General features: G+C 45.8%; 1 protein-coding gene across 4 annotated transcripts in view; it reads right to left on the reverse strand.

Moving 5' to 3' along the window:
• The window catches only part of RBM19 (RNA binding motif protein 19), a 193,153-nt gene that overhangs the window by 73,765 nt on the left and 91,816 nt on the right, over positions 1–27,572 (reverse strand). For all 4 annotated transcript variants that reach the window (XM_044673707.1, XM_044673722.1, XM_044673715.1 and 1 more), the window contains exon 22: positions 3,503–3,608. In XM_044673707.1, the coding sequence (XP_044529642.1) occupies positions 3,503–3,608 (106 nt within the window). The remainder of the gene's footprint in view (positions 1–3,502; positions 3,609–27,572) is intronic.

Raw genomic sequence — 27,572 nt, forward strand, 5'->3', positions numbered from 1 at the left:
CGAATGTGACCCTCTCCCCCTGGGGCCACACACACTATTGCAATCCTCTCTAGAACTGCTTTTGTTCCCGGTGGTAGCCAGAAACACAGGTGGGGAGGAGTAGATGGGGCCAGGCAGGTGGCAACCCCCATAAAACCATGACAGAGTAAATCTTGGTGATGGCAAAACACTGGGCTCCAGAAATAATGCTCTTGGGTTCACCTCTGAATGAGAATAAAGGACCTGAACACTATGGAAATTCCCCAAGATCCCTTAATGAAAGCTGGGAAAGGCTCCCCTGACTTCTTCAGATTGAGACCCCACCTCCCTGGCAAAGATCAGAAGTGACATTTCAATTCAGATGCTAACTTAAGCTTTGGAAAAATGGGAAGCCAGAGACAGTAGCCTGCACAGTCAATGAGTCTTTCCCCCCCTTAAAAACGGAACAAGGCTTCTTTGAGGCTGGTTTCACCTGGCTTTTCCACTTGAAAAATGAGCAATGGGCCCAAAGACCTATCTACTCAGTAGCAAATATCACTGTTTAAAGGGATGAATCTTCTCTGACCCTTCTCCCTAGCAATGGGAGGCGCTTGACGATTCAGGAATAGAGTCCAGTATTCTAACCCTCCTCTGCTCCAAGCACACATGGGATACTCTAGTCAGTTCTGGACAGCTCATTTTTAGGAGGGACTTCTCTCCCCTGCACTATTGCAACAGAATCCTAATTGTTCCCCCCAAGCTTCCAGTCTCTTCCTTCTCCAATTCATCTTTCTCGCAGCTAAAGAAATCACTTTCCCAAGGCTGGGATCTGATCATATCCTCCGGCTCAAGAATCTTCAGTAGTTCCCTGGTGCCTCGAGAATAAAATACCAAATCCTTGTCTTGTTGTCATTCAGTTTTGTCTGACCGGTTTTCTTCTCCAGCTCATTTTATAGAGGAGGAAACAGAGGCAAATGAGATTAAGTGACTTGCCTAGGGTCACACAGTTAGAAAGTATCTGAGGCTGGGTTTGAACCGAGAGCCAGGCCTCTATCCACTGTGTCACTTAGCTGCCTCTACCAACAACTTAGGTTGGCCATTTGGAGCCCTCGGTGATCAGGCATATGCTTCCAGCCTTCTTTCACCTTACTCTCCATCTACAAACTCTACATTTTGGCCAAAATGACACTACCTCCACCCTCGGTATTTCATTTCCCTTTCGAAAGATGTTGCAGGTGACACTGACAGGCCTTGGCAACAGCTTGAAAATTGGGGCGGGGGGTGGGATGGGGTGTGAAAGAGAGTGAGGAGTCCAGGATGACTCCTAGGTTTGAGCCTGGGAGACAAGGAGGATGATGACAGTAATAGGGAAGGTAGGATGGGGAGAGGGTTTAGCAGAAAAGACAATGAGTTCTGTTTTCAGATATCTGTTGATTATCTCCCACCTCCTAGAACCATGAATTTCTTTGAAGACTTGACTCTCATGCTACCTCCTCCAGGCCTTTCTGATTCTCAATTTATTCTGTTCTCCCTCCTCAGTGTCTTCTAGTTACTTCTTTGTATATGTGATAAACCACTTGAGTAGGATGGGAGACCCCTGAGGGGACAGAATGTTTCTGTTCCGTCAGGGTATCCCTAATACTTGTCCCAGTGCCTCATAATACACAGCAGTTGCTTATTAAGTGTTTGTTGCATTGCAAAAATGTCTAGAAGCATCCAGAGGGAGAGACTGAGGACAGTCAAAGGCCAAAGCATATGAGGATCGATTGCGCAAACTCAGGAGGAGTGGGAACATTCAGCCTAGAGAAGGCTCACTGAGGACTTTAAAACTATAGTTGAGGGGCTACTGTGTTGAGAAGGAGGCCTCCCCTTCTTCACACAAAGGCTGTTAAGTCCACTTTTAGGTAGAAAGGATTCTTGTTTAGGGATGAAGGCTTCTTGATGGGCCCCCAGGTCTCTTCCGACTCTGCATTATGGGATCAATCTACACTGATGGTAGGTCTATCTAATGTGGGCAAGATAATGGGGAAATAAGGATGGGAAGTGCTTTCTGATATTCTTGTTGAATGGACAAGTGGCTCTGAGAGGACCTCTCTAGAGTAGGGCAAATGAAACCAAAAAGGGTTCCTGTCTCGGTCTTGTTGGCCCATGCAGTGGTCATTCTGCAAGCACTCTCTCCCTGATGCTTGTTGCCTTCAGTGGGGACAAGGGAAGATTTCACAACAAGATAGAACTGGAGCAGATGTCTGGATGAACATTGGGAAAATGTCAACAAAGCAAACACTTGAGCTCTAGTTCCTGAGACACAAGCAAGGATGACAAAGGATACCGGGAAGGCTCACTGAGGGTTCCACACTGACATCCCTACAAGGTCTCATGGCCAGCCTACAAAGGCAGCAGATGGGTCCCTGAGCTGCCTCCTCCTGTTTCCCACAGCTGGGCCAGCGGGGAGGGGCTGGCTCTTGGAAGTCCCTTTTGCTGGAGGGCTGCTGATTCACCTCTCCAAGAGAAAAGAGAACGCCTTTCTTAGAATCTCAGAATGTCAGGGCTGGCAGGGACCTTGAAGAGCAGACTGAGAACTAGAAGGGACCTTGGTGCACAGAATGGCATAGCCAGAAGAGACCTTGGAACAGAAATGTCACTGCTAAGAGGGACCCTTGTGGTACGCCATGTCAGACCTTGGAGGGGACTTGGACATCCTCTACTCCAAACCTCTCCTTATTTTACATGAGAGGAAAGTGATTCTCAGAGAGCTGGTACAACTTGCCCCAGGTCATACAGCTAGTGGGTGACAGATTTGGACTAGAATCTGGGCCTCCCGACGTAATCCTCCCCTCCTCTTGGAACCCTGAGTCAAAGCACAGTGTGCTGCAGTGGTCAGTAAATGTTCAGCTCATTCCCCGACCAACGGAAATAGATGCAGCAGCTAAGCCAGCTGTTCACCCCCAAAGGCCTCTGTGGAGCCAGATGTTCATTTGCAAGGAAGAAGCTGCGGCTGATGAAGCCAAACAGGAATTCAGGCAGATTGGCTCGCTCTAAGGGGAAAAAGGGGGCAGCGCTGACTCTCCGGAGGCTCCTCAAAAGCACATGTGCATGGATACTTGCAGTGGGTATGTATGTACACATGTGTACACACACACTCACTCAGTGCCAGTATGACGTGTGACATGCACTGCTATCGTGGAATTCACGGAGGAGAGCTAGAGAAAGGATGGAAAGCCAGAAAGGGCCTATCTAAAAGGGCTGGCTTCATTCCTTCCCAACTTGAGTTTGGCCTGGTCCCGCTTGAAGCAGGAGCAGTGAGACAGATGCTGTCAAGAAGCAGATTTAGGATTGATGTTGGGAGAAACACCCTAACAAGGAGGATTGGGGGTCACGAGTCAGAGGGCCTAGAAGACCTAAAAAATCTCAGGGAGCAGAGACAAAATCAGATATGCCAACGTGACTATCCTGGGAAATGTGGCCAAACAGATTGACTTAGGTGAACTTGGAAAAGGCACTCATGCTAGGCTAGCTCTGTGTCAGCGCGGCGCCATTGTCTCACCTTGGCATCTTGTTTGGTTAGGAAATCCACAAAGCCGAACCCTCGATGGGGGCCTGTCCCCGTCATCTTCTTTGGCAAACGGACTGTCTTCAGCTCCCCGAAGGTGCTAGGAACAAAAGAGAACACCCAGGAGTTTTAGAGCTAAAGAACTCAAAAGGGAAAGGGAGGGAGGGAGGGAGAGAGGAAGAGAGGAGGAGAGGAAGGAAGGGCTGGACCCTGGCTCCTCTGAGCTAATCCCCTTTGAGTTACCTGCAGCCACAGCACGTTCGGCCTCTCCACAGCCCATGCTGTGGGGCTAAAGAGCCTCTGATCCCTGCTCTCGGCCCAGGTCCTGGAGGACAGGCAGTGGATGAGGAGGGAGACTCTTCGAGGACAGGGAGGGAGTCTTGTCAGTTCATCTGACAAGCAGGAAGCTGGCTCTCCCTGCCAACCTGGCCTTTCCCTCCCCCACTGTGGTAAATACACATGGGCGCACTCGGCTCTCCAAGTGTACTCCAGCTTAGAAGGCGCCCCTGCCGCAGGCTCAGAGGCCTCTCATTTGCACACCAGGTCTGTGTCTAAGGCAGTTCTGCCAGGGGTTCTGGGAGCTAGCATAGAAATCAGCTTCTGTGGGCATGGCCTGTGTGCCCCCTATTTAGCGAGAAGCAAGAGGGCTTTGTTTCCCTTGGAAAGGGAAAGGGGTGGGGGTCTGCTCTGAGCCTGGGACTCGGAGGCAGCTCACTGACAAATAGTTCACCTGTCTAGCCTCAGTCACCCTCCTACCCGCAGTGAGACCCTAAAGCCAAAGCCAGTTACAAACTCCAGAGAGCAGAGGGCTTTGGGTGGAATGGAAATGAATCAAACAGGTAAACACAGCCACTCCATTCCCCATCTTTAGAAATTTCAGGACAAAGGGCCCATTCTTTCTGGGTGCCCAACATCCTCCTCTTTGCCTCCTTGCTTCTTCCTGCCCACTTCCCCTTTGATGTCCATTTATCTTACACACACACACACACACACACACACACACACACACACACACACACACTGCAGGCGATAAATATTTAATGCAAGTGGCACCTGAAGAGATTTGTTATTTTATTTGAAAATCTACACACACTCATCCGTGTGCATGGTGCATACAAACACACGTGTACACACACACACAAGTCTGAGATGCTGCAGGGCCAAAGAGCGATTGGGAATAAACACAGTAAAGGCCATAAATGCTCTCATGAAATGATATAAGCTAAATCCAGAGAGTTAACCCAGTGTACTGCCAGCATGACCAGGCATCTATCTACCCAATTTCCTAAGGCAGTATGGTGTGTAAATGTAGCATTATGAATCCTTAAAATGAATCTGCACGTCTCCTCTGAGCTCTCCCCGTCTCCCTCCTCTCCACTCCCCCCCAAGCCCTTCTCTCTTCTTTGGAAGCGACAGCAAAATAACAGAAGCTTCCCCAGGAGGGAGATGGAGGGTTGGGGATGCAGCCCGCCGGGCTGTCCCAGCTGTGGCTTTATCCAGGGTGCCGGTGGGGAGCCGGCGATGGGCTTGGGGGAAGATGGGGGGTCAGGCTGGTGTGAAAGGGCCTGCCGGGGATGGCTGAGTGTTGGCTGGGGTGGGGATCTAAACAGGAGGTCAAGCGGATGCAGGCTCCCTACTTCTCAAGACTGGCTTTATTCTGCCACCTAATGGCCAGCTCTGCCCACAGCAGACAGATGAGCCAGCCAGCCTCTGCCTTCCCACTGCCAGGCCCCCCCACCCCTCTGCTTTGGGGCTCCATTTGTATGGGGTGCGGGTGGGGGTGGGCACTGAAGCATGTTTACCTGAGAGCCCTGTGGCTCTCGGGGAGCCCCCATAGGAAGGTTCAGGCAAATAATTGCCCCCCCCGCCACACCCAAAATGGTTTTTCTTCGCCCTTGTGATAATTAACAATGTCACAGCCACGGTGTACCTAATGAGAGAAGTGTGGTCGTGATGATGGGCTCCAATTAATTCAGCACCTTTTTGCTTTAAGAACCCAGAGCATTTACATATTCAACGAAGGTCACTCTCAATGATCTGGAAATGCCTCATCCATTGTGGTGATTATTGGGGGAGGGCTGGCCTAATCTTAGAGCCAGTGTACGCCCAGGCGAATCTTCCCTCATTTAACAGGTGGGGAAACTGAGGCTCGGGAAGATAAGGGGACTTAGCCAAGACCACACAGGTAGTTGGTCAGTGGTGTGGCCATCCTACAAGAGCCAAGCTGGGCTAGGTCCCACGGCCATGGAGGCGGGAAAGAGCATTTGATTGCACTGCCAAAATGTACAGCAAAGCTGTGAAAAACAAAACAAACTAAAAAACCCCAAATTCCTAAAATGGGGATCTTAATCCTCCCCATTTCTTCCTCCTCCATTATGGGTCATCGTTTTCATTGTAGCTGACCAACATCACCACCAACTTAGCATTTCCCTAGCACTATGTTAAGGTTTGCAAAGTCCTTTACATGATATTTCAGTTTATCCTCATTATTTTCACCCCCCATTTCACAGATAAGGAGACTGAGATGAAGTGATTTCCCCAGAATCGCACAGCTTGGAAGTGTCTATGGCCAGATTTGAACTCTGGTCTTCCAGGCTGCAGTGCTTCTGAGCTCACATCCATTTAGTGGTTCGGGCCATGAATCGACTCGGGATTTGGGGACATGTTCTTTTTTAGAGGCAGTCTCATCTTCTCACATAGATTTCCTTCCAGCCCAGGCCAACGTCGGGAGGTAGGCTGGCCTAAGCTTGTCCCATCTTTGCGTGTCTGCATAAAGGGGGGAGCCTGTCTCTTAATTCCACATTCGATCCAGCACTCAGCAGGCAGCTGGTGCGCCATGCGTGGTAAGGGGAGGGGGGTCTAGAGGACAGCAATGAAGATAATGATGAGGTTGGAAAGAGGTATTGGGAGGAAACCCAGGGAATTGGGCTCGCTTCCCCTGGAGAAGGGAAACCTGAGAAGGTCACAGTGATAACGGGCAAGCTGGAGGGAAGAACTCGAATGAAAGGCCTGAAGTTCCTGGCCCTTGCCTTTCCCAAAGCTACCACATGCCCATAGACAAGACCCTTCCCCCCCCTGGATTTCAGCCTGCTAGCTGAGGGGGCTTGTTGTTAGTCCTGCCTCCTTCCTTAGATTATATTTTCTTATCTGCGTAAATGCTTTTAGCCCATCCCCCACCAATGTCTTCCAGACAGAAACTCCTAAAGGGCAGGGAATGTTAGTTTTTTTATCCTGTGATCCACTTTTTTTTTCCCCCCTTAAACCCTCCCCTTCCACCTTAGAATCTGTACCGTGTATTGCTTTCAAGGCAGAAGAGTGGTAAGGGCTAGGCAATGGGGTTTTAGGGACTTGCCCAGGGTCTCACAGCTAGGAAGGGTCTAAGGCCACATTTGAACCCAAGACCTCCTGTCTCTGGACCTGGCTCTCCATCTGCTCCCCCCCCCCCAATCCATTTTTACATGCCAAGGTCCTCCTGGTGTCATAGGCCTGTCACCAGGAAGACTTGAATTCAAATCTGGCAAACACTAGCTGTGTGACTCAGGAAAAGTCACTTCACCTTTACCTCAGTTTCCTCATCTATAAAATGGAAGTCACAACAGCACTTACTTTCCTGGGATGTTATGAGGATCGAAAGAGGGAATATTTGTAACGCAGTCGGCCGTGTGTGGCATTTGTAGGAGCTACAGAAATACTAGCTATTATCATTACAACTACTACTACTTACTACTGCTCCTGCTGCTCCTACTACTACCACCACTACCACTACTCTTCCTCCTCCTCCTCCCACCACCATTACCGGCACTATCACTACCATTAAATCCTCGCCCCAATCTCAGCGGTAACAAATTAATCCATCCATCTCTAGCTTCTGTCCTTGGCCCGATCCAGCTGACTGGCCCACCTTGCCCATTCTGCTTCAAGGCTGGCCCAGGCCTCACATCTTGTCCAGCCAGGCCTCTCAAGCTAAGGCAGAACAAGGCTCTTCCCCTGCCCTCTCCCCTCTCCCTGTGTCGGCTCCTGGAGGAATGGTTGTTCTCTTTTTCAATCTGTTTCCCCAGGTCTCAGCCCAGTGTGTGGCACAGAGTGGGTGATTTTTCCATCCATGCATTCATCCATTCGAGTATTTATGAAGCACCATCAGGCACAGAGACAGAATAGGATGAAGCAGGGCCTTTCGTGCCTGCTGTTTCTGTCTCTCTCCTGTCAGTCTCTGCCCAGGCTAGACAAGCTCTTCCTCCTGACCTCTTAGGCTTCCTCCATCCCTTCCAGGTCTGGTCCAGGTACCATCTCCCATGAGAAGCCCAGCCTTCCTGAGAGTCCTAGTTCTCAGCACTCTCTTACCATGGAGAGTGATGCTGGGTCCAAATCTAGGTTCTGCCCCTTCCCTGACTCCTCATGTGACCATGGGCAAATAAAGCTCCCTATCTCAGCCTAGGTTTTCTCATTGGAGAAATGAGGAGGTTGGGGCAGATGGCCTTGAAGGTTCCTTCCAGCTCTAAAACTAGGAGCTTCTGATCCTTCATCCAATTATCTTATGTCTCCTTACGGGTGTTCATAGATGGGATGATAGATCTGGAGCTAGAAGGGATCTCAGAGCCACTGGGTCCATCCCCCTCATTCTGCAGGAGAAGAAAAAGACTGAGATGGCAAATGACTTGACCAAGGATGCAGGTAATAGAGAAAGAGACACGATCTGAATCCAGGCCTTCCTGACCCCAAGGCCACCGAGCCATTGGAATTCCTGCTCCTCCAGGGCAGAGACCCCATCTTCTTATGACAAGAAGACATTTAGGGGTTCTGAATGTTTGTGGAATTAAACTGGGCTGAATCTGAGTTTCAAGGACCTCCCCCTCCCCAAAGGAATGCCTCTGGGTTAGCCAGTTTCCTCAGCTTCCTCTTCTAAAAACAGAGAAAAGAGAAACCATTCTCAATGGAACCCCAAACAAGAATTAAAAATGACAAAAGGGGAGGGCCAGGGTTGGCGAGAGAAATCGATAAAGTACCCTGAGCTCCTTGGAGATAAACGATACATAAATACCAGCCATGATTACGGCTCTTATCTGACAGGAAGGTCTATGAAACAGTTTTTAAGAGGAGCACCGAAGGGCTTTGAAGGAAGCTCCCGTGAACTGGATCACCTCAAGGATGGAGACTTCCGTCCGGGGAGAGGCTGAGAGGGGGTGAGACCGGAGAGGGAGTGACGGTAAGTAAAATAACAGGGCGGCTGCAGACTCCCATCAGAGGCCCAGGCTTCCCTGCCCGGGGAAGGAGAGACGCACGCTCCCTACTGTGTAGATAATAGAAACCACAAAATAGCAATTACTGTATCAGAAACTGTGAATAAAGAGGACATACTGGGCCTTTAAACATGCCCCCTCTTCCCTCCCCCACCATGCTCACACTTCAGTAACAAACTCACACCTCACTTTTCCAATTATTTCATTCACCTCCAGTTCACCAATTACTCCTTCAGCGCCCCCGCCCCCCCAGATCATGATTTGTTGTGAATTTGTGGGTTTTCAACAACAGGATTGTTTTCGCATTTCTAATTTATTTCGAGGTGTGTGGTGGCTGCAGAGGTGGTGCTGAGGGGGTGGGGGCGGTGGAGGGGGCCCAGGGGGTGCTGTCTAGATCTGCAAACCAATTATGCCCAGACCCTCCAGTCAACAACTCCGAGGTATGCAAATCATGTTTGCACACAGGCCCGGAATGCAAAAACAATGCTTGGGATGTAGCTGCTGAATGGGGATTTCCTTACTTCATGCAAATCGGGAGCTGGCAAATTGGACTGGCATCAGGGAGGGTTGGCGCCCACCTGCCTGGGGTTTTGGGCTCTGCTCCTGGAAAGGGTGGAATGGCACCACAAACCCTCCTCTCTCTTTATGTCCAAAAGACCCTTAGAAGCAGAATTCCTGGGAAGCGAGGGGTGAGGGAGGGCAGGAGGCAGGCCCACATCTTCCTCTACAGAGAAACCTGTCTTGCCGTCTGTGCCAGGGCACCAGGGCTCTGTGCCCTCTCTGGCATGGGGGAGGACATGCTCAGCTGTTGGTGGCTCCTCCTGGGAGCCCATGGGCACCAAGGAGCGTGACCTGCTCTTCTCTGGGGTGCCGATCTCATGACTCACACCCCACCTACTCCAACACCTCCGTGGCATGATGGGGGAGAAGGTGTATGGCGTTCATTACCCAGAGCTCCCCCTGTACGCAAATCTACATCAAGGAGGGAGAGAAATAACTGCAAGCCTGGAGGACTCTGAGCCAAGGTGACAATGGGGCTGACTCTAGTCACTCCTGGATGAAAACTAAAGGCTCTTCTCCCCTTCCCCATGACTGGCTCTGTTCAAGGGAACAAAAGCATTTAAATCTCCTTGAGTTCAGCCCCCCCCCCCCTCACTTTACAGATGAGGAAACTGGGGCCTAGTGGGGGGAAGGGGTTGGAGATCCTGGCAGTGGGATTTCCTCTTCAGAGGCCTCTGAGACCCCTTCCAGCGATGATGACACCCTCTGACCCAGTCCCTACCCTTGGGACCTGCTGCATCTCCACACATGTTCATGGTCTGGGCAACTTTTAATGTCAAGCTGTTTGGCACTGCCACTTGGATCCTCTGCCTCTGCTTCTCATTCTTCTCCTAGACCCTGCCCTAGGTGAAGGGTTCTCCGTGAAATATGTGGGCATTTCCTGTTGTGAATTGGTGAGGTTCTGAGAAATGAGGCTATCACATGGTGGGGAGGGAAGGTATTAGAGAGGTGCGCACGTATGTGTGTGTGTCTGTGTGTAGGCGAAGCTACAGAAAGGGAAGTGATTTCATGTAACCCTCAAGGCTGAGAGGGAGGCAGGCCAGGAGGAGATCCATGTTGGAATGGGAAGGAGAGGCTGAGAGTGATAATCAGGTGCCCAAGGCCACTCCATAAGACTGGGAGGAAAGGCAATGCTGACTCCTCAGATCAGGACCTTGGACAGGGCAGGGACCTTGGGGACCACTACCCAGCCTACACCTGGACCCAACACAGGGACACTGAAATTCTGTTTGAAGACCCCCACTACCTCCAAAGGCAACCCGGCCATGTTAGTCTTTTTTTTTTTTTTTTTTAATTCTTACTTTCTGTCTTAGAATTGATACTAAGTATAGAGATTCCAAGGCAGAAGAACAGAAAAAGTTAGGCAGTGGGGGTTAAGTGACTTGCCCAAGGTCACACAGATAGGAAGTGTCTGAGGCCAGATTTGAACCCAGATTCTCCTGCTTCCAGGCCTTGCTCTATCCACTGAAGCACCTAGCTGTCCTGATGTCAGTCTTTCAAACAAACTAATATGTCACTACTAATTACATACTTCTGTTTTTGAAATGGGAGGATCTGGTTCAAATCCAGCTTCTGATGCTAATTATTTGTGTGCTCTCTCCTGTGGCTCCTGCTTCCTCATGTGCAAAGTGAAGCAACTGGAACAGATATCCTATGGATCCCTTTCACTTTTAGCCCTAGAATCTTTTGATTTCGATTGGATGTTTTCATTCGTTCATCCATTCATTCAATCTCTTACCTTCTGTCTTAGAATCAGTACAAGTATAAGTTTCAAGGCAGAGCTGTACCAGCTAGGTAACAGGGGTTAAGTGATTTATCCAGAGTCACACAACTAGGAAGTACCTGAGGCTTTATCTGAATCCAGATTCTAACTCTCTATCCACAGCGCCAGCTAGTTGTTCCTGTATATTGTTTTTTTTTTTTTTTTTAAACCCTTGTACTTCGGTGTATTTCTCATAGGTGGAAGATTGGTAAGGGTGGGCAATGGGGGTCAAGTGACTTGCCCAGGGTCACACAGCTGGGAAGTGGCTGAGGCCGGGTTTGAACCTAGGACCTCCTGTCTCTAGGCCTGACTCTCACTCCACTGAGCTACCCAGCTGCCCCCATCCTGTATATTGTTTTAACAAAGATTAATTCTTTATATTTTTAAAAGACTTGTTGGTCTTTTGGATTTAAATTTCCCATGACTGCAAAAGTATAAAAATATTTTTGGTAAATAGTATTCCAGTGTTCTTTTCTCTACATAATATGATAGAAGAATATAAGCCGTAGTCTCTGCCCTCAAAAATACAGTTGGAGAGCTATCATCCACACATGCCTCCCTTTCCCACAAAGACGCAATGAGATTCACAGTAGACAGAACCACCTCTTTTGAAAGACTTGTCTCAAGACTAAAAAAATAAGTCAAAAGTAGAACCTAGGTCTTCTGCCTTCTTTTCCCAACCCTTAAATCAACAAAGACTGAGCCCTAGAAGGTCCTTTAGAGGCTAATTAATCCAACCCCTTCATTTTTAGAGATGAGGAAACTGAAATATAGACATTAAGTGATTTGCCCAGGATCACACAGCTATGAAGCAAGATTTGCATTTACTGATTCCAGTTCTAGCACTAAATATTGGCCATTTACTGCGGATAAAAGGGGGAAAATGAAACGGTCTGCCTTCAAGGAGCTTACATCTCATTATAGGGAAAGAAGCCAAGAAGGCCATTACTGCTGGTTAGACCTACATAAAACACGCCCAGCTTAGAAATCCAGCCAACAAACTGAGAAAGGTGTCTTATGAAGATTCTCTGTCCCTTCTCTTCCCAACCAAACTACTTGCTTTCTTCTGAGGAACAGCTACAGTAGCCAGGTGACCCAGTGGTAGAGCTACCAGGCGTGGAGTCAGGAAGACCCACCTGAGTTCAAATCCGACCTCAGACATTTGCTAGCTGTGGGGCCCTAACAAAGTCATTTAACCTTGTTTGCCTCAGTTAACTGATCTGTCAAATGAATTGGAGGAGGAAATAGCAAACCACTCCAGTATCTTTTCCATGAAAACCCCAAATGGGTCCAAAGAGTCAGATATGAATGAAAGAGCTGGAAGCCTTGGGCCAAGGGGTACCGAGCAATAGTGGCCACATCCTCCACATAAAGTGCTGGCAAACAAACCTGGGTTGAGGGACGGGGTCTTTAGTTAAGTGCGTCCTTGATGATGACTAGACATTTTTTTCACCCCTCTTGTTGTGTGTGAATCCTATGGCTATGCACTAGGGTCCAGGAAACGTTGACTTATATAATTTTTTAGTGCTCTTTCCAGAGGTTAAAGCAAAACAAACCATTTTATTAGTCTAGGAACAAAAATGTATCCACACATGTTTTGGTTTGCTCATAATAGGCATATATTTGGAATATTTAGAGATGTGGAAGCCTGGGAAGTAGCTGGAAAAATAAAGGAAGAAAAATGTGTTCTTTTTTTTTTGGCTACCCCATCCTTCCTCAAATCCCTAACATCATCTCTCTCCCTACAGAACACACACAGAGGCAGAAAGAAGCCTGTGGTAGGATGGGTGACTAGGACAGCAAAGGGGACATTAGACAGGAGACCAGGATCTCTGAGGACTGAAGGAGTTGAGCAGATTTAACCTGGAGAAGATGACTCAGGACAGCCAGGGGCATGGTCTCTGAATATTTGGAATTGTCAAGAATTATATCAATGAGTTATCATTCTTATAAGGCAGTAAGATGACATAGTGAGTAGAACACTGGATTTGAACTCAGGAAGAGTTGAATAATTCCCAGATATCTGGAATCTGTTCAATGACATCTCTAGATCAGAGCTGGTACTGGGACAGAATGAACCCAGGAGCTCCGAGAGCCTATGCAGCTTGGCATTTACCAGTTTGTTGTGGCTTGGGGTGTAGGGGTGAGAAAAGGAATGGAATATTGGAGAATCAAAAGGGTGGGAACAATGTGGCATTCTTTAGAAAGATAAACCAGGACTTGCTCTAGCTTCCAAGACCAAAGTTATTTTCTGGAATTGGTTGTAGGGGGGAAAGGTTTGGAGTTTCATTGACTCCAAAGAATACTCTTATTTACAAGACTTTTTTTTTTTTAAAACCTTTACTGTGTATTGGTACCAAGGCAAAGAGAGGTTAAGGGCTAGGCCACGGGGGCTAAGTAACAGCTAGGAAGTATCTGCAGTCAGATTTGAACCAAGGACTTCGTGGCAATAAATCCATTGAGTCACCTAGCTGCACCTCCTTCCCTTTTTAAAAAAAGGAACTGTCTTTTTAGATGACTCAATCAGCTATCATCCATAACCCCCCACACACCCAAAAGAAAGAAATTCATAGCACTGTACTGCTATCTATAGCAAATAAGGACATACGTGGTGTGGATTTATGGAGAACACGGGCAAGAATCTCCTAAGAGGAGCTGCCCTGAATGGCCTGGGATCTGTTCAGCCAGAAAGGGTGAGGCCATCATGGAGTGCAAGACTGTCGATTTAGAATGGAAGAGACCTTCAAAGCCATCTAACCCAACCCCACGATTTTATAAATGAGAGGACAGGCCCAGGGAAGTAAGATGACTTCCCCAAAGCCTCTCAGGCAGGGGTGATAGAGGAGTGATCTGAACCCTAGCCCTTGAACCCCCATATTCAGGGCTTGTTTCACTTTTTCATGTTATCTAGCTTTTCAAATTATTGAAACATTTAAGCAATTTAGCAAAATCTAAATCCTGGGGAGATGGTAGGTGAAAATTCAACAACTAAATGGAAGGAGCAGGGTGAGAAAAGAGTCTCTCTTTTGGGTTTTGTTTTGTTATGGTGGTGGTTGTTTTTTATCTAGATTTGGGAATTAATGGGTATAGATTACTTCTAGCATGTAAAAGTCTTCAATTACCATCAAGTGGTAATTCAGCTGAAACTTAGGATTGCCAGGTATCTGGAATCTGTTTAATGATATCTCAGGATCAGAGGTGGCACTGGGTCGGAATGAACCCAGGAGTTCTGAGAGCCTAAGCAGCTTAGTGTTGGGTGTTTACCAGCTTGTTGTGGCTTGATTTTGAGTTAAAGGAGACCTTTTAGGAAGTTATCTATTCTTATCTCCCCATTCTACACAAGAGGGGACTGAGGTCCAGAGAAATAACTTGCCTCAGGCAAAACAGATAAAAAGCAATAAAGTCAGGATTTAAACCCAGAAGAGTCTTAAAACCAAACTCTACACTCTTTCCATTGTCTGTGAGTGCCCACTTTCTCACAGTCAGTACATTCTAGAAGCAGTACTTGAATCAAGCGCTCCCTGACTCCACAGCTAGCCTCCTGGCCACTACAGAATGCTGCCTAATTCCTTAGGCACTGATTGTTAAATATCAATCATCTGTGTGGCAAAACAGAAAGAGCTTTGGGTTGGGACCTAAGATCCCTGGGAGTGACCTTGGACAAGTCACTTAACCCCCATTGACTAGCCCTTACTGCTCTTTTGCCTTGGAACCAATACAAAGTATTGATTCTAAGAAGGAAGGCAAGTGTTTTTTAATTTAAAAAAAAAAAAAATCAAAAAGAACCCCGGGGAGCCAAGTAGCTCAAGGCCAGCTGTGTCAGTAACTCACGAAATGTTGGCCAAGGCCATTTGCTATGTGGGCCTCAGGCTTCTTACCTATAGAATTAGGGAGCTTGTCTACTAAGGTATCACAAAGTTTTATCCCAGGTCTTTAACATTCCCTGGTTCTATAGGGATTGGGAGAATTTTGCAGCAAAGCTGAGGAAATAACATTTTCACAATGAAAATTTTTTTGCAGGTTACAAATAAATTAAATATGACTCTGAAGTCAGGGGATCAGAGTTCAAATCCCAACTCTACTATTTGGTATCAGTGTAATCCTGGACAGTTTTTAAAATCTCACTGGGCCCCGATTTCTTCATCTGGAAAAAAAACGAAAGGGTTGTACTTTATTGGTGAATTTCCTTTAAAGCTTTAAGAATTTATGCTAAGATCTTTGCACAGTATAGTTTGGGAGAGAGTCTGTGGTCTTGTCAGCAGGGTTGGGGGGAGGGTTTAGGGACTGCCAAGATCTGACTATCTCTCAGGCAGCACTAAAAGACTGGTTGGCTAGTTCAAGTGGCCTCCTGTGAACTCAGGGGTATTAGGGGAAAAAAACTGAAATGGAGACTGTTGCACCTTATAGGGCAAAAACTAAGTGTGATTTAGTCATTCTTCAGGCTCTTTCTCAAATGATCAGTTAGGCGGGACCTTGGGGCAATTGGACTCCCCTCTTCCAATTCTGACTCCCCCAATATGTGGTTGTCCAGCCTTTGCTTGAGGATTAATCAAGCATACCTCCATCCCTCTGGCTTCCTGAGGCATTTAATTCCACTCTGGGATAACTCATTTTGGAAGGGGAGCTAGGTAGTTCAGTGGATAGTGATGGGCCTGGAGCCAGGAAAACTCATCTTCCTAAAGGGTTCAAATCTGGTCTCAGGCACTAGCTATGACCCTGAACAAGTTACTTAGCCTCTGTTTGCCTCAGTTTCCTCATATGTCAAATGATTTGGAGAAGGAAATAGTAAATCACTTCAGGATTTTTGCCAAGAAAACCCCAAACAGGGTCACAGAGAGTCGTACTTGACTGGAACGACTGAACAACAACAAATAAATTATTAGCAAGTTTTTCCTTACCTTAGGCCAACTTCCATCCATTGCTCCTAAATCTACAGCACAAATCTAATTGTTTCTCTACATGACAGTCTAGACTATTGAATATTTGGAGAATACTTGACCTGGCCACCCCTTCCCCATTATGAGACTTCTTAGGTTTTCTTTTTTCCTCTAGTTCCCAGAACCACAGCTTTGGAGCTGGAACACCTTTGTTTGACCTCAGTGACCATCAGAGGCAGTATATTCCTGATCCCAGGGATTTCCTTTCACTGTACCACACTGCCTCCAGAGGGAAGTAACCAAATTCCTCCACCCATTCCTTAAAGAGCACAAGTTAAGGTCGGTCCTTTTTGCCATCCTGGCGGCCCTCCATGACATTTTCCAGCTTAAGAATGTCCCTCTCCTCAATGGGGCTGCCAGAATTAGTTATTCTCTTCTAGATGGGGTGTAACCAGGACAGGACGATCCCCATCCCTAGTCTCTGACATGATGGCTGTTTTCATTCAGCCTGGGATTGCGTTCCCTTCCTTTGCCAGGCCACAGTGGTGACTCATAATGGTCTTGTTCAGATGCTGCTAGTTTGGCAAAACCAGGGAAGAAAACGCTTCCTAAAGCCCAGAAGCCTCTGATCTACCATTTGTGGGCTGAGCCCACAGGGATGTGGCTTCTCCTTCTGAAAAGGAGGCCCAGCCAGACCTTCATTCCCCCAAGGATGTTTCCTGAAATACTTGGCTGAAGCTTCTCTGCTCCAGTGCCCACCTCTTTCCCCTCAGGGTCTCAGTGGCCTCTAGGACTGCTAATCCCATTACAAGAAAATAAAGTGGATAATTCCAACTAATGAAATCATTACAAAGACATGGACAGCCAGAGGTGGACATTTAGAAATCAACTTCATGCTCTTCTGTGACATTATATCCCAGCAGAGGAAATGTTTGAAAGGAAGAGGAAAAAAAAGCTACAACAACCTCATTCTTGTTAGCCTATGTCTGGTTAGGAAATGAATTTGCTTTCAGTAAAACCTTCCAGTTGTTATCATCATCACTATCCTCTCTAGAGGAACTCTAGGAAAGAAAAAGCAGATTATGGTAGTACAAGGGTGTTGCTGGCACAGTAGTGGATAGAGTACCAGAACTGGAATTAGAAAGACTCAACTTTCTGACTTCAAATCTGGTCTCAGACACTTGCTAGCTGTATAACACACCGAAAGTTCCCCTGTTTATCTCAGTTTCCACATCTGTCAAATGAACTGGAGAAAGAAGTGGCAAACCACTCCTGAATCATTGCCTAGAAAACCCCAAACGGAGTCATGAAGAGTCAGATATGATTGAAAAAGGTCTGAACAACATCAAGAGTGTTGGACATGAGATTATAAAGATCTGGGTTCCGATCCAGGCTTAGACACTTACTAGGTGAGCTCTCAGCACCTGAAACAATTCTCTATGATAAACCAACAAGCATTTATTAAGCTGCTGCACTCAGGTTGTATACTGCACTGGCAGAGAGACTTCCTAAACTGGAAGTTCCCACAATTAAGCTACCTACCAGTCAGGTAGTGCAGCGGATAGAGTGCCTCAGGTTCCTCATTCGTAAAATGGAAATAATAATAATAGCACCTACCTCATAGGATTTTTCTGAGGATCAAATTAGATAATAATTGTAAAACAGTTAGCATAGTGCCTGGCACATAGTGGGTGCCATATGTTAGTTATTATAATCACCATCATAATAATAACCTTATACAAAGTGCTTTACAAATCTGAAGGTGCTATCTATATAAATGCTAGCTACTATTAAGAGGGAGAGGAAACAGAATGGAGGATTATTTAGCTTAGGGAAGTTAATACTTGGGCAGGAGGGGGAATTCATCTTAACTTGTCTGAAGGAAAGTTGTGGCAGAAGGATTGACCTGTTCTGCTTGGCCCAGAAGAAGAAGGAGGACAAGCAGTGGGTGGTAGGTACACAGAGGAAGACTTAAGTTTGAAACAAGGGGAAAAAAACCACAAGGACTCTTGAAAAGTAGAATGGACTACTTCGGAAGGGAGTGAGTTCTCTGTCAATGGAAGTCTTCAAGTAGAGGTGAGGTGACCATTTTGGGGGGATGATTCTTGTCCAGGTAGGGCCTCTGAGATCCCTTCTGGTTCTGATTCTCTAGGATAAGGCATCCTACTTGCCACAGTGAAACCTGGGTGTAGTCATCAATGGAGTGGCTTTCCATAACCAGGGAGGGCAGGCAGCATGGCCCATGGGAATCAGGGAAGCCTGGCCTACCCATTCTGGGGAACTGTCGGCGGAGGAGGCAGGGCCGAGAAAGAGGCAGAAGGTAAGGAACATGAGACAGGCAAGCTGGCAAGGACTTCATCCTGCATGCAAGGAGCTTTTCCTGGAAATTAAAAGGAAAAGTCTGTGATGCTGGTGATGTGTGTGAATAAAAGCTGCAACCGCAGGGGGTTTGGCTTTTTTTCTGTTATTGTGGATTTACGTTTATTGGAATGCCACCACAATAATGATGATGAAGATAATAAATTATAATTATGATATTTAATTTAGAAAAGTTAACATGGGGGTGGGGGGCACACAAGGGTATGTGTCTTCATTTGTCTGAAGGAAGGTTACAGGAAAGAAGGATTAGGCCTATTTTGCTTGGCTCCAAAGTCAGAATGACAAGTGACTGCTTATAAACAGTAACAATAGCAATGACAGAGAGCATTTATACAGTGCTTTAGGGTTTGCAATGCACTTTTCAAATATTATCTTGTTTGACACTTTCAAAGGTGGGTGCCCTTATGACCACTCCCACTTTACGGTTGAGGAAACTGAGGCAGCCAGAGGGTAAGTAACTTGCCCAGAGTCAGTGTCTGAGGCAGGAGATTTGAACTCAGGTCTTCCTGATTCCAAGTCATGTGCTCTGTCCATTTCATCACTTGGCTTTACCCCATGTTCTGATACGTTGCCAAATCACCAATCTTAGTAGCACAGTACTTGGCATATTTATTTAGTTGTGTCTGACTATTCATGACCCCATTTGGGGTTTTCTTGGCAAAGACACTGGAGTGGTTTGCCACGTCCTTCTCAAGCTCATTTTCCAGATAAGGAAATGGAGGCAAAAAGAATAAAGTGATTTTCCCAGGATCACACAACTAGTAAGAGGATGAATGAAGATTTGAACTCATGACTATCCATTGCACCAGTAAGAGCCTAACAAATGAATTATCTATCTATCAGTGAACATAGGATTTTCTGGTCAGAGTTCAAATGTGCAAGCCCATATTTCTGGGTCCTGTCTATGCCCCAGGATTCCCTCCCACATTTCGTCATGAACCAAACGGGTGTGAAGATTCTGTGGGCCAGCAGTCTAATGATTCATGCTTTCCAGCCTGACAAAGCATCAGAGAGGAAGAAAGGAACGCACTCCAGAAAGTACAAATATTATTTTTAAAGGTCGGGGGACAAAAAAGTGAACAGTAAGACAAATCTGGCTCAGGAAGGTCGGCGAGTTTTAAGATACAGGGAAGTGTTAAAATGGATTTGTGCGGAGGACCATTTGTTTGAGGAAACACCAGCACACGGAGCACTATTCAAGTGCCAAAATAAAGGAGAAAAAAGAATCGAACACACCTCTGGCACTGGCTGGGCCATCAAGAGTTCACAGCCCTGGCGGGGCTCGCCAATCACACCACGCACATTCATGGCCTAGATCCGACTACAGAAATAAATCAGGGATGTGGGCTGGTTCTTTGGTGGCCAAGGAAGGGGAAGGAGACAGTGTGGGAGTCTGGAGCCAGCAGACCTGGGACTGAGGCTAGCTTCTGCCACTTGTTTCCAGAGTTATCTTGAGAAACCCCTTGGTGGGCTCTAGCAGTTACCTTCTCTTTAATATGAAGGTATGTGGTTAGATGGCCTCCGGGGTTCTCTCCTGTTAGGAATATTTTTCCCTTATAGTCAGATCCTTTCTTTATCCTCCTTCATGTTGGCTCTTTCCCTCTGCATGATCTCCAGTTTCTCCTGTCTATTGTATGCTTTTCGTAGGTGTTGGCATGATGTCTCGCCCATTAGATTCTAAGCTCCTGGAGGGCAGGATCTATCCATTGCATGTCTTTGTATCCCAGGAGCTTGGTACAGTGCCTGGCACATAGTAGGAGCTCAATAAATGTTGACTTCTTGCTGACTATGGGAGAAGAGAGGCAGAAGCAAGATGGATAATGTGTGTGTATGTTTGGTGCAATGGGGGAGAAAGAAAGGAGGGGAGGGAGAAAAATCAGGTGGTGGAGGGAAGGAGACTGTTTATCTCACAGGCCAGTTAAAGAGCTTCATTTGCAAAGTTCTCCAGGAAGGGAAAGCCAATTATCATGTCGCTGGTGAGGCACAAAGCCCCCTTCTTGCTTTATCTCCCTCTCCTCTCTCTCCACTATGCATGAGAGGAGCTGTTTGTGCTCATTTCCCCGGCTGGCTCCCCCAGCCTCAGCCTCTTCCACCTTCCTCTTTTCTCTTTTGCTAGCTTGGTGCAGAAGGAAGCATGGCTATGGTTTTTCAGAGGTAGCAGAGGTAGTGCTGTGCCAGCAGACCTGTGGCAACAGGGGGAGGGAGAGGGGCATCATTGTTGAGAGAGGAAAAAAAATAAACAAAGGCTTTCACTCCCCCATCTGAAAAATTAATTAAAACCAGGCTCTTATTATTTCTGCAGGGTAAGGTGGTCCTTTAACCCTCAATGAATTCAAAAATCTGCTCGAGCTGGATGTACTCGTCTCCCCATGTGATGGATGATGGCCCTCCCTGACCCTCTGGCAGTGGGGGGGACCCATCTCAGTGTGCTGTTCCAGCAGAGGAGACGGGCAGGGCTGAGATCCGTCAATGGCCACGTGAGCAAAGCCAACAGTCTGTATCAACCTAGACAACCAGTCTGTGCCACAGGACCAACAGCTACTGTGCAGGGAGATGGTCAGGGCATAATTGGTTTAAGAGCAGCAAGACCCCAAACAGAATTACAGGGCCATGGGATTTGGGAAATGTACTGGCATGGAAAGGGAGGAAGCATTTTCTGCGGGGGAGAATTTGAACATCCATGAAATGAGCTTCAGATAAGTCAGAGGAGGACACAGGGCAGAGCAGCTCCAATTGTTAGGGCCCTTGCTATGGATCGATCACTGCTGTCTGGGGGACTTGATATCCTTCAGCATTAGGATCTCACTGGGGCTGGGAAAAGGCAAGAAGCTGGTTTATACTATTTCTGAGTCAGAAGGGTCCTCAGAGGTTATCTAGTTGAACTTATACCTAAGCAGGAATCCCTGTGATGACATCTTGGACAAGGACATACTTCAAGAATTCTGGTGGTCAGGTATGGGAATGCACATCAGAGGTGCTTGTCATAGGAATGCAAAGGCTGGGGATTGCTTGGGTTCAGGAGTTCTGAGCTGTAATAGGGCATAAAGTCAATAGAGTATCTACATTAAGTATGGCTCCAACATGATGCCCTCCTTCCTGAAAGTGGACAGCTATAAGGCTGCCTAAGGATGATCAAACCTGCTAAGGTCAGAAATGAAGTGGATCAAAGTTTCCATGTTGATCAACTCAAGAATCCCCTTCTACATGAAGCTTTTTTGAACCCATTCAATGGCTAGTGTCTTCTTCCCTCCCAAACTATCTTATATTAAGCAACTTTTTGTTTACTTGCACTTATCCTCTTTATAGTTATTCTGCACATACTCATAGGAATGTGGTTGTCTTGCATATTAGGTGCCTTGGAAGTATAGATTGTTTTCCTCTTAATATCTCTGTCCCCAGCTTCTAGCAAAAGTACCTGGAACAGGCTTAATGGATAGAAATGGGAGGTCCTCGGTTCAAATCTGACACCAGACTCTTCCTAGCTGTATGACTCTGGGCAAGTCACTTAACCCCAATTGCCCAGCCCCTACTGCTCTTCTGCCTTGGAAGTAATACTTAGTATTGATTCTAAGATGGAAAATAAGTGTTTAAAAAAAAGATACTACGAACATGGTAGGCTCTTAATATAAACTTGCTAAATGACTGATTGAGATGATCAGTTCTTATTTAAAAGAATCTTTCTAAAGGTGAAGGAAACAATGTAGAGAAATTGTATTCAGGATCTGTTTCTAAGGGAGAAGGCAGAGGGAAGGGAACTATCTTTATGACAAAGAAGGGAAAGAAATCTGGGCATAGTCTGAGCTATACCTTAGATTTTAGGAATGCACATTTCAAACACTTCAGGGCAAAAAGAGAATAGGATACCATGGAATAGGATTTAAGGGAAGTCCAGTCAGGAGAGATGGGGGGAGATGCTGAAGAAGGAAATCTCAAGACATGAAAGGAAACAATTCCAATGAGGAGGAAAAGGGAGATTTGCCTGAAGAGATTAACGTGGACACAAAGGGAATATCTCAAACAACTCCAATATTCTTAATTTGTTACTGATTTTTCTGAGGAGAATGGCCTTTATACTAAAAATGAGCAAACAAAAATGACCAACCATGAGTTTCTCCCCTAGATGAGAAAGGATTTTACTATGAAAGTACTTCACTGCCCTTGGGGGAATTGAAATCAGAGGAGCCCAGAGGAACAACGTGGGTTCTGAAATACCTGGCAGGTATCTCAGAGAATATGGCACCTAGGGTAGCTACTGTGAGACTGGAGAAGGAAGAAGGAGGAAGAGGAAGAAGGAGGCGAAGAATAAGAAGAAGGAGAAAGAAGGAAAAAGGAAGGAGCCTATAAATAATAGGCCAGTGACCTTGACTTTTAATAACTTAGAAAATTCTAGAATGGCAGGAGAATATCTAGGATGGGAAGTGGTGATTACAAAGAGCCAGTAGGACTTTGCCAGAGTAACATTATTTCCTTTAACATTCCTTCCTTTTTTATAAAGAATTACTAAACTAAATATGCTAATATGCTAAACTGTGGGTATGGTTTGCCTAGATTTTGGCAAAACTTTTGATAAACAATCCCTAGACTATTCTTCTGAAGAAGACAACAAGATATGGATGAGAAGATAATATAATCAGATGGACTGAAAACTGAAAGGGCAGTTAGACTTGAAGGGTAGTTGTTGACGGTTAAATGTCATTGTATCAGGAGGTCTCCAGTGCCGAGCCCCAGGGATCTGGGTTTGTCTCTAGGCTATTAATTTATCCATGTCTTGGATAAAGGTATAGTTGATGTGCTCATCAAATGTGCAGTTAATTCAGAGCAGAGAAAGAGAGCTAATAGAGGGTGATGGAGTCAGAGTTTAAAAAGATCTTGAGACTTCCAGGTTAAGATGGCTGCAGAGTAAAAGCAGGGCACACTCACTGACCCATATAACATACCTCCAAAGGACAAAAAAACCAAATCCAGATGAAAGAAGGGATCCCACAATAGTGCACAGTATTTAAGGTATGTGAGATTTGGGCACTTCCAAGCTAAAGGGGGAGGGGAGAAATGGCTCCCATCAAAACTCGAGCTGATCAATCCTCCCCCACCCCACCCACAGTACCAGAGGCAGAGGCTGCACACCAGAGTGAGTGGGGGCACAAAATCTAGCTCCTTGGCAGCTAACTGGCACCACTAGGAGCTTGCCCCTGAGAGCAGCAAGACTTGAGACCCCAGGAGGCTAGAGAGCGCAGATCTTGGACGTGGGAGTGGGGCTGAGAGAGGCAGCAGACAGTGGAAGCAACTCAGCATGCTGAGTCTCAAGAGAACCTCAGGTGGAGGAGCAAGTGTGGGCTGATTTCCAGGCTTTGAAGACCCGACTAGGACTATAGTGGCTTCACCCTGAAAACAGTTAGACTAGAGACCCCAAGAGGCTGAGGAGCTCAGATCTTGGGTGCAGGAGTAAGGCTGAGTGGGGCCACAGACAGCAGAGGCCTAGCAGACAGTGGAAGCCAGGAGAATTGCAAAGTAGCCTCAGGCAAAAACTGCTCCTTAGCTCCATACAAAGAGAGTCTGCCTGCCTTAATCAGACTTCTGGCTGAGAAAGCATAATGATGCCAAGCAAGGCCCAAGAAATAACCACCAAAACACCAAGAAAAAATCTCTAACACTTGATAACTTCTGCACAGAAAAAACCCAGAAAACAGAGGACAAATAATTAAAAACATCCAAACCTTCCCCCAAAAATGAAAATTGGTCACAAGCTCTTGAAGAGTTCAAATCTGAGATCATGAGAAAGATGGAAGAGATCTGGCAAGAAAATAACAAAAGGCAGAATTTCACAATTGGAAACTGAGGTTCAGAAATCAAATGAAATGATAAGCAAATTTTAGACCAGAAATGACCAGCTGGAAGCCATGAAGAGCCAGATAGACCAGACTGAAAAGGAAAAAAAAAGATTATAGCTGAAAACCAGTCTTTAAGGCTAGAATTGGGCAAGTAGAAGCCAATGATCTCACAAGATAGCAAGAATTAATAAAGCAAAGTAAAAAAAAAAACTGACAAAATAGAAGGAAACATGAAATATCTCAACGAGAAGATATATCAAGATAGATCAAGAAAATAGGTCTAGAAGAGACAACCTGAGAATGATTGGTCTTCTGGAAAAATCAGACAAATAGAAATCTAGATATCATACTACAAGAAATTATCCAAGAAAACTGCCCCGATATCCTTGAACAAGAGGGCAAAATAGACATTGAAAGAGCCTATAAGACATCCTCTACACTAAATCCTCAGAAGACAACCCCCAGGAACGTAATAGCCAAATTCAAAAGCTTCCAAATTAAGGAGAAAATATTACAAGAAGCCAGAAAGAGACAATTCAGATATCAAGGAACACCAATCAGGATTACATAGGATCTGGCAGCCTCCACACTACAAGACCGCAAGGCTTGGAATATGTTGGATATGTTATAGGGGGTACTCCTTTCATCTGTGGGTCAGACTAGATGCCCACTGAAGTCCCTTTCAACCTTCTGGGACTCTAAAATGGCTTTGAGAAAAATCTAAGTCAAATAGCAATTAGGTAGGTTTTTGAAGGGACAACTAAACCCCCTGGTTTAATATCAACTCCAATGGTATAGGTTGTTCTCAGATCTATATATCCAGTCTATGTATCCTCCCTGAATTTCAATATAGCATTGCTAAATGCCATTAGACTAGATGTCACAGAGACCTCTCAAGCTTAACATGTCCCAAACTGAATTACTTCTTTTCCCATCAGAACCTAGCCCTCTTTCGAATTTCCTTATTTCTGTTGATGTCAACACTATTCTTCCAGCCTCTCAGATTCACAACTTGAGTATTACTCCTTGATTCTTCACTCTCCCTCACCCCACAGATCCAACCAGTTGCCAAATCCTGCTATGCTTATCTCTAAAACATTTCTTATACCTGGACTATTCTTTCTCCTAACACCCAGGGTCCCATGACTCCTTGACTAGATGCCATCGGCCTCCTAAATGAATTCCCTGCCTCGAATCTTTTCCCACTTCTATCTTCCAAGCTGCTGTCAAAAAGTGTTTTTCTTTCAGCATAGATCCATCTGAGCACACCACTCCCTTCCTCTACAGCCCCAGAGTCTGTCTCCCCCAGGATAAATTATGAATTCTGTTGGTTGGCATATAGAGTCCTTTGCAACCTTACCCCAACCCCCTCTTGCATTCTGTGATCCTGCTAAATCAGACCTGCTCCATATCTACACTGTATAGACTCTGTCTCTTATATACACGTCTCCATCTCCTATTTCTGTGACTTGGCACTTGCTGCCCTCTCTGTCTGGAATATCTCAATCTATGTCTTTCTTTGAGAAGCAGCTCTGGGGCAACCTTCAGCGACGCTTTGCCTAATCTTAATGGTTAATGCCCCACCACCTGAACAACCTTGCACATTTTTGTCTTTATTCAATTTATATCATTTCTGCATATCGTCATCCATGTCCTTACAATCTCTCCCATTAAAATCTAGTCTCCTGGTGAGAGATTGTAAGTAAGAGCTTAATAAATGCATGTGAATGGACTGATGGAAAGCAGTTTCTCTAGTGAAAGAACTGATCTCAACACATAAGGTTCTGGTGGAGTTAACCCCACCTTCTGTGGCACCATTTGCTTAACTCTTAATTCTACTGCCTGGTCCATGTTTGCTACCTTTGTGAGCTTGGGTAAGTAGAAAACCTGAGTTTCAGCTTCCTCACCTGTAAAATGGGAGTCAACAAAGCTTACCTTGCCCACCCCACAGAATATATGTCAGTAATGAATTTAGCAAAACTAAATGTTAGATTGATGGGGCAGTGGGTAGAGCAGTAGGCCTAAAAGTCAGAAAGGCCTGAGTTCAAATCCAGCACCATTAACTAGCTATATGACTCCAGAAAGTTATTTAATCTCTGCCTCAGGTTTCTCTTCTATAAAATGGGGATAACAATAGCACTTCCCTCCTAGGTTTGTTGTGAGGATCAAATGAGATTAATATTTGTAAAACACTTAAGCACAGTGCCTGGCACATAGTAGGGACTCTATAAATGTTAGCTATCTTCATTGTCATCCTCTAAATAGGAGTCTGTATTTTGTTATAGTATTAATGACTACTTATAAATAGTATACTATAAATAGCATAGAGATTGTTAATTGTCCCACTTTTAGAACCATAAAAAAAAAAAAAAAAAGGCTAGGCCAAGCAGAAACTTGTCTGAGCCTGAAAGTACTACAAAATTGGGGTTATTGTTGTTTTTTAGTAATACTTCTCCTAATAATATTGATAGTAGTAGCATTGCTGTAATTAGGTTAGGGCCTTTGATTTCACTGGGGTAAGAAATGACTTGCTAACTGTGAAAGTTAAGTACTTTGTGAAGGAAGATTGTTCTGTTTTCTGCATGTGTCCCCCAAGCCTGACGCATCATAAATCCTGCCTGTTTGTGGATTCAGTGAAGGTCTATAGGAGCTCTGCATCTGAGTCTTAAGAGATGGCCAGAGGCAGGAACCGAACCCTCTGCTCATCCTCTATAAGCTACCTGTCCATGCACAATAACCTGATGCCTCAACAGTAGAATCAGGTGGGTTTCTAGTCCAGGCCTGCAATTTTATCAGCTGGGGGAAGTCGCAGTATGGAAATTCCCTTTGCTGATTCAGAAGTGCATCCTATCCAGGTATAACCTTAGAGGGCTGCTTGGTGTACTGGGCAGGGAAGGGTTTGGGCCACCATCATATAACTATTATATATCAGAGGCAGGACTCAATGGAGGGCTTTAGGCCTCAGTCCAGGCCTCGAGCCACCTCAGCAAGCTTGCTCTCAGTAGTATTTGTACCTTAAAAGAATTTGTATTCGTATGAATAAGGCAGCTAGATGGAATGAGGGCATCCTGTGTTTAATCACAGACATATCCTAGTAAGTAGTCCCTGGGCAAGTCCCTTAACCTTGTCTGCCTCAGTTTCCTCATCTGTTAAATGAGCTGGAGAAAGATACAGCAAACCACTCCAATATTTCTGCTAAAAAAAACCCAAGTGGGGTCCCAGAGAGTCAGATCATCAAACAAGTCAAGTACAACAGCAGTATCGATCCCTCAAAAGATGAAAACTGACCCTTACAGTACTTGTAGGACACAAAGTCTGGGCATGGAAATGGGTTGGAAGTTCCTTGAGTTGACATTTGAGAGGCTGAGTCAGTATCTGAAATCTGATTCTGCCCAAGAGGATTAAAGGCTGTTCTTCATC

This window comes from Gracilinanus agilis, chromosome 1 (assembly GCF_016433145.1).
Source record: "Gracilinanus agilis isolate LMUSP501 chromosome 1, AgileGrace, whole genome shotgun sequence".
In the NCBI taxonomy this organism is placed as follows: domain Eukaryota; kingdom Metazoa; phylum Chordata; class Mammalia; order Didelphimorphia; family Didelphidae; genus Gracilinanus; species Gracilinanus agilis.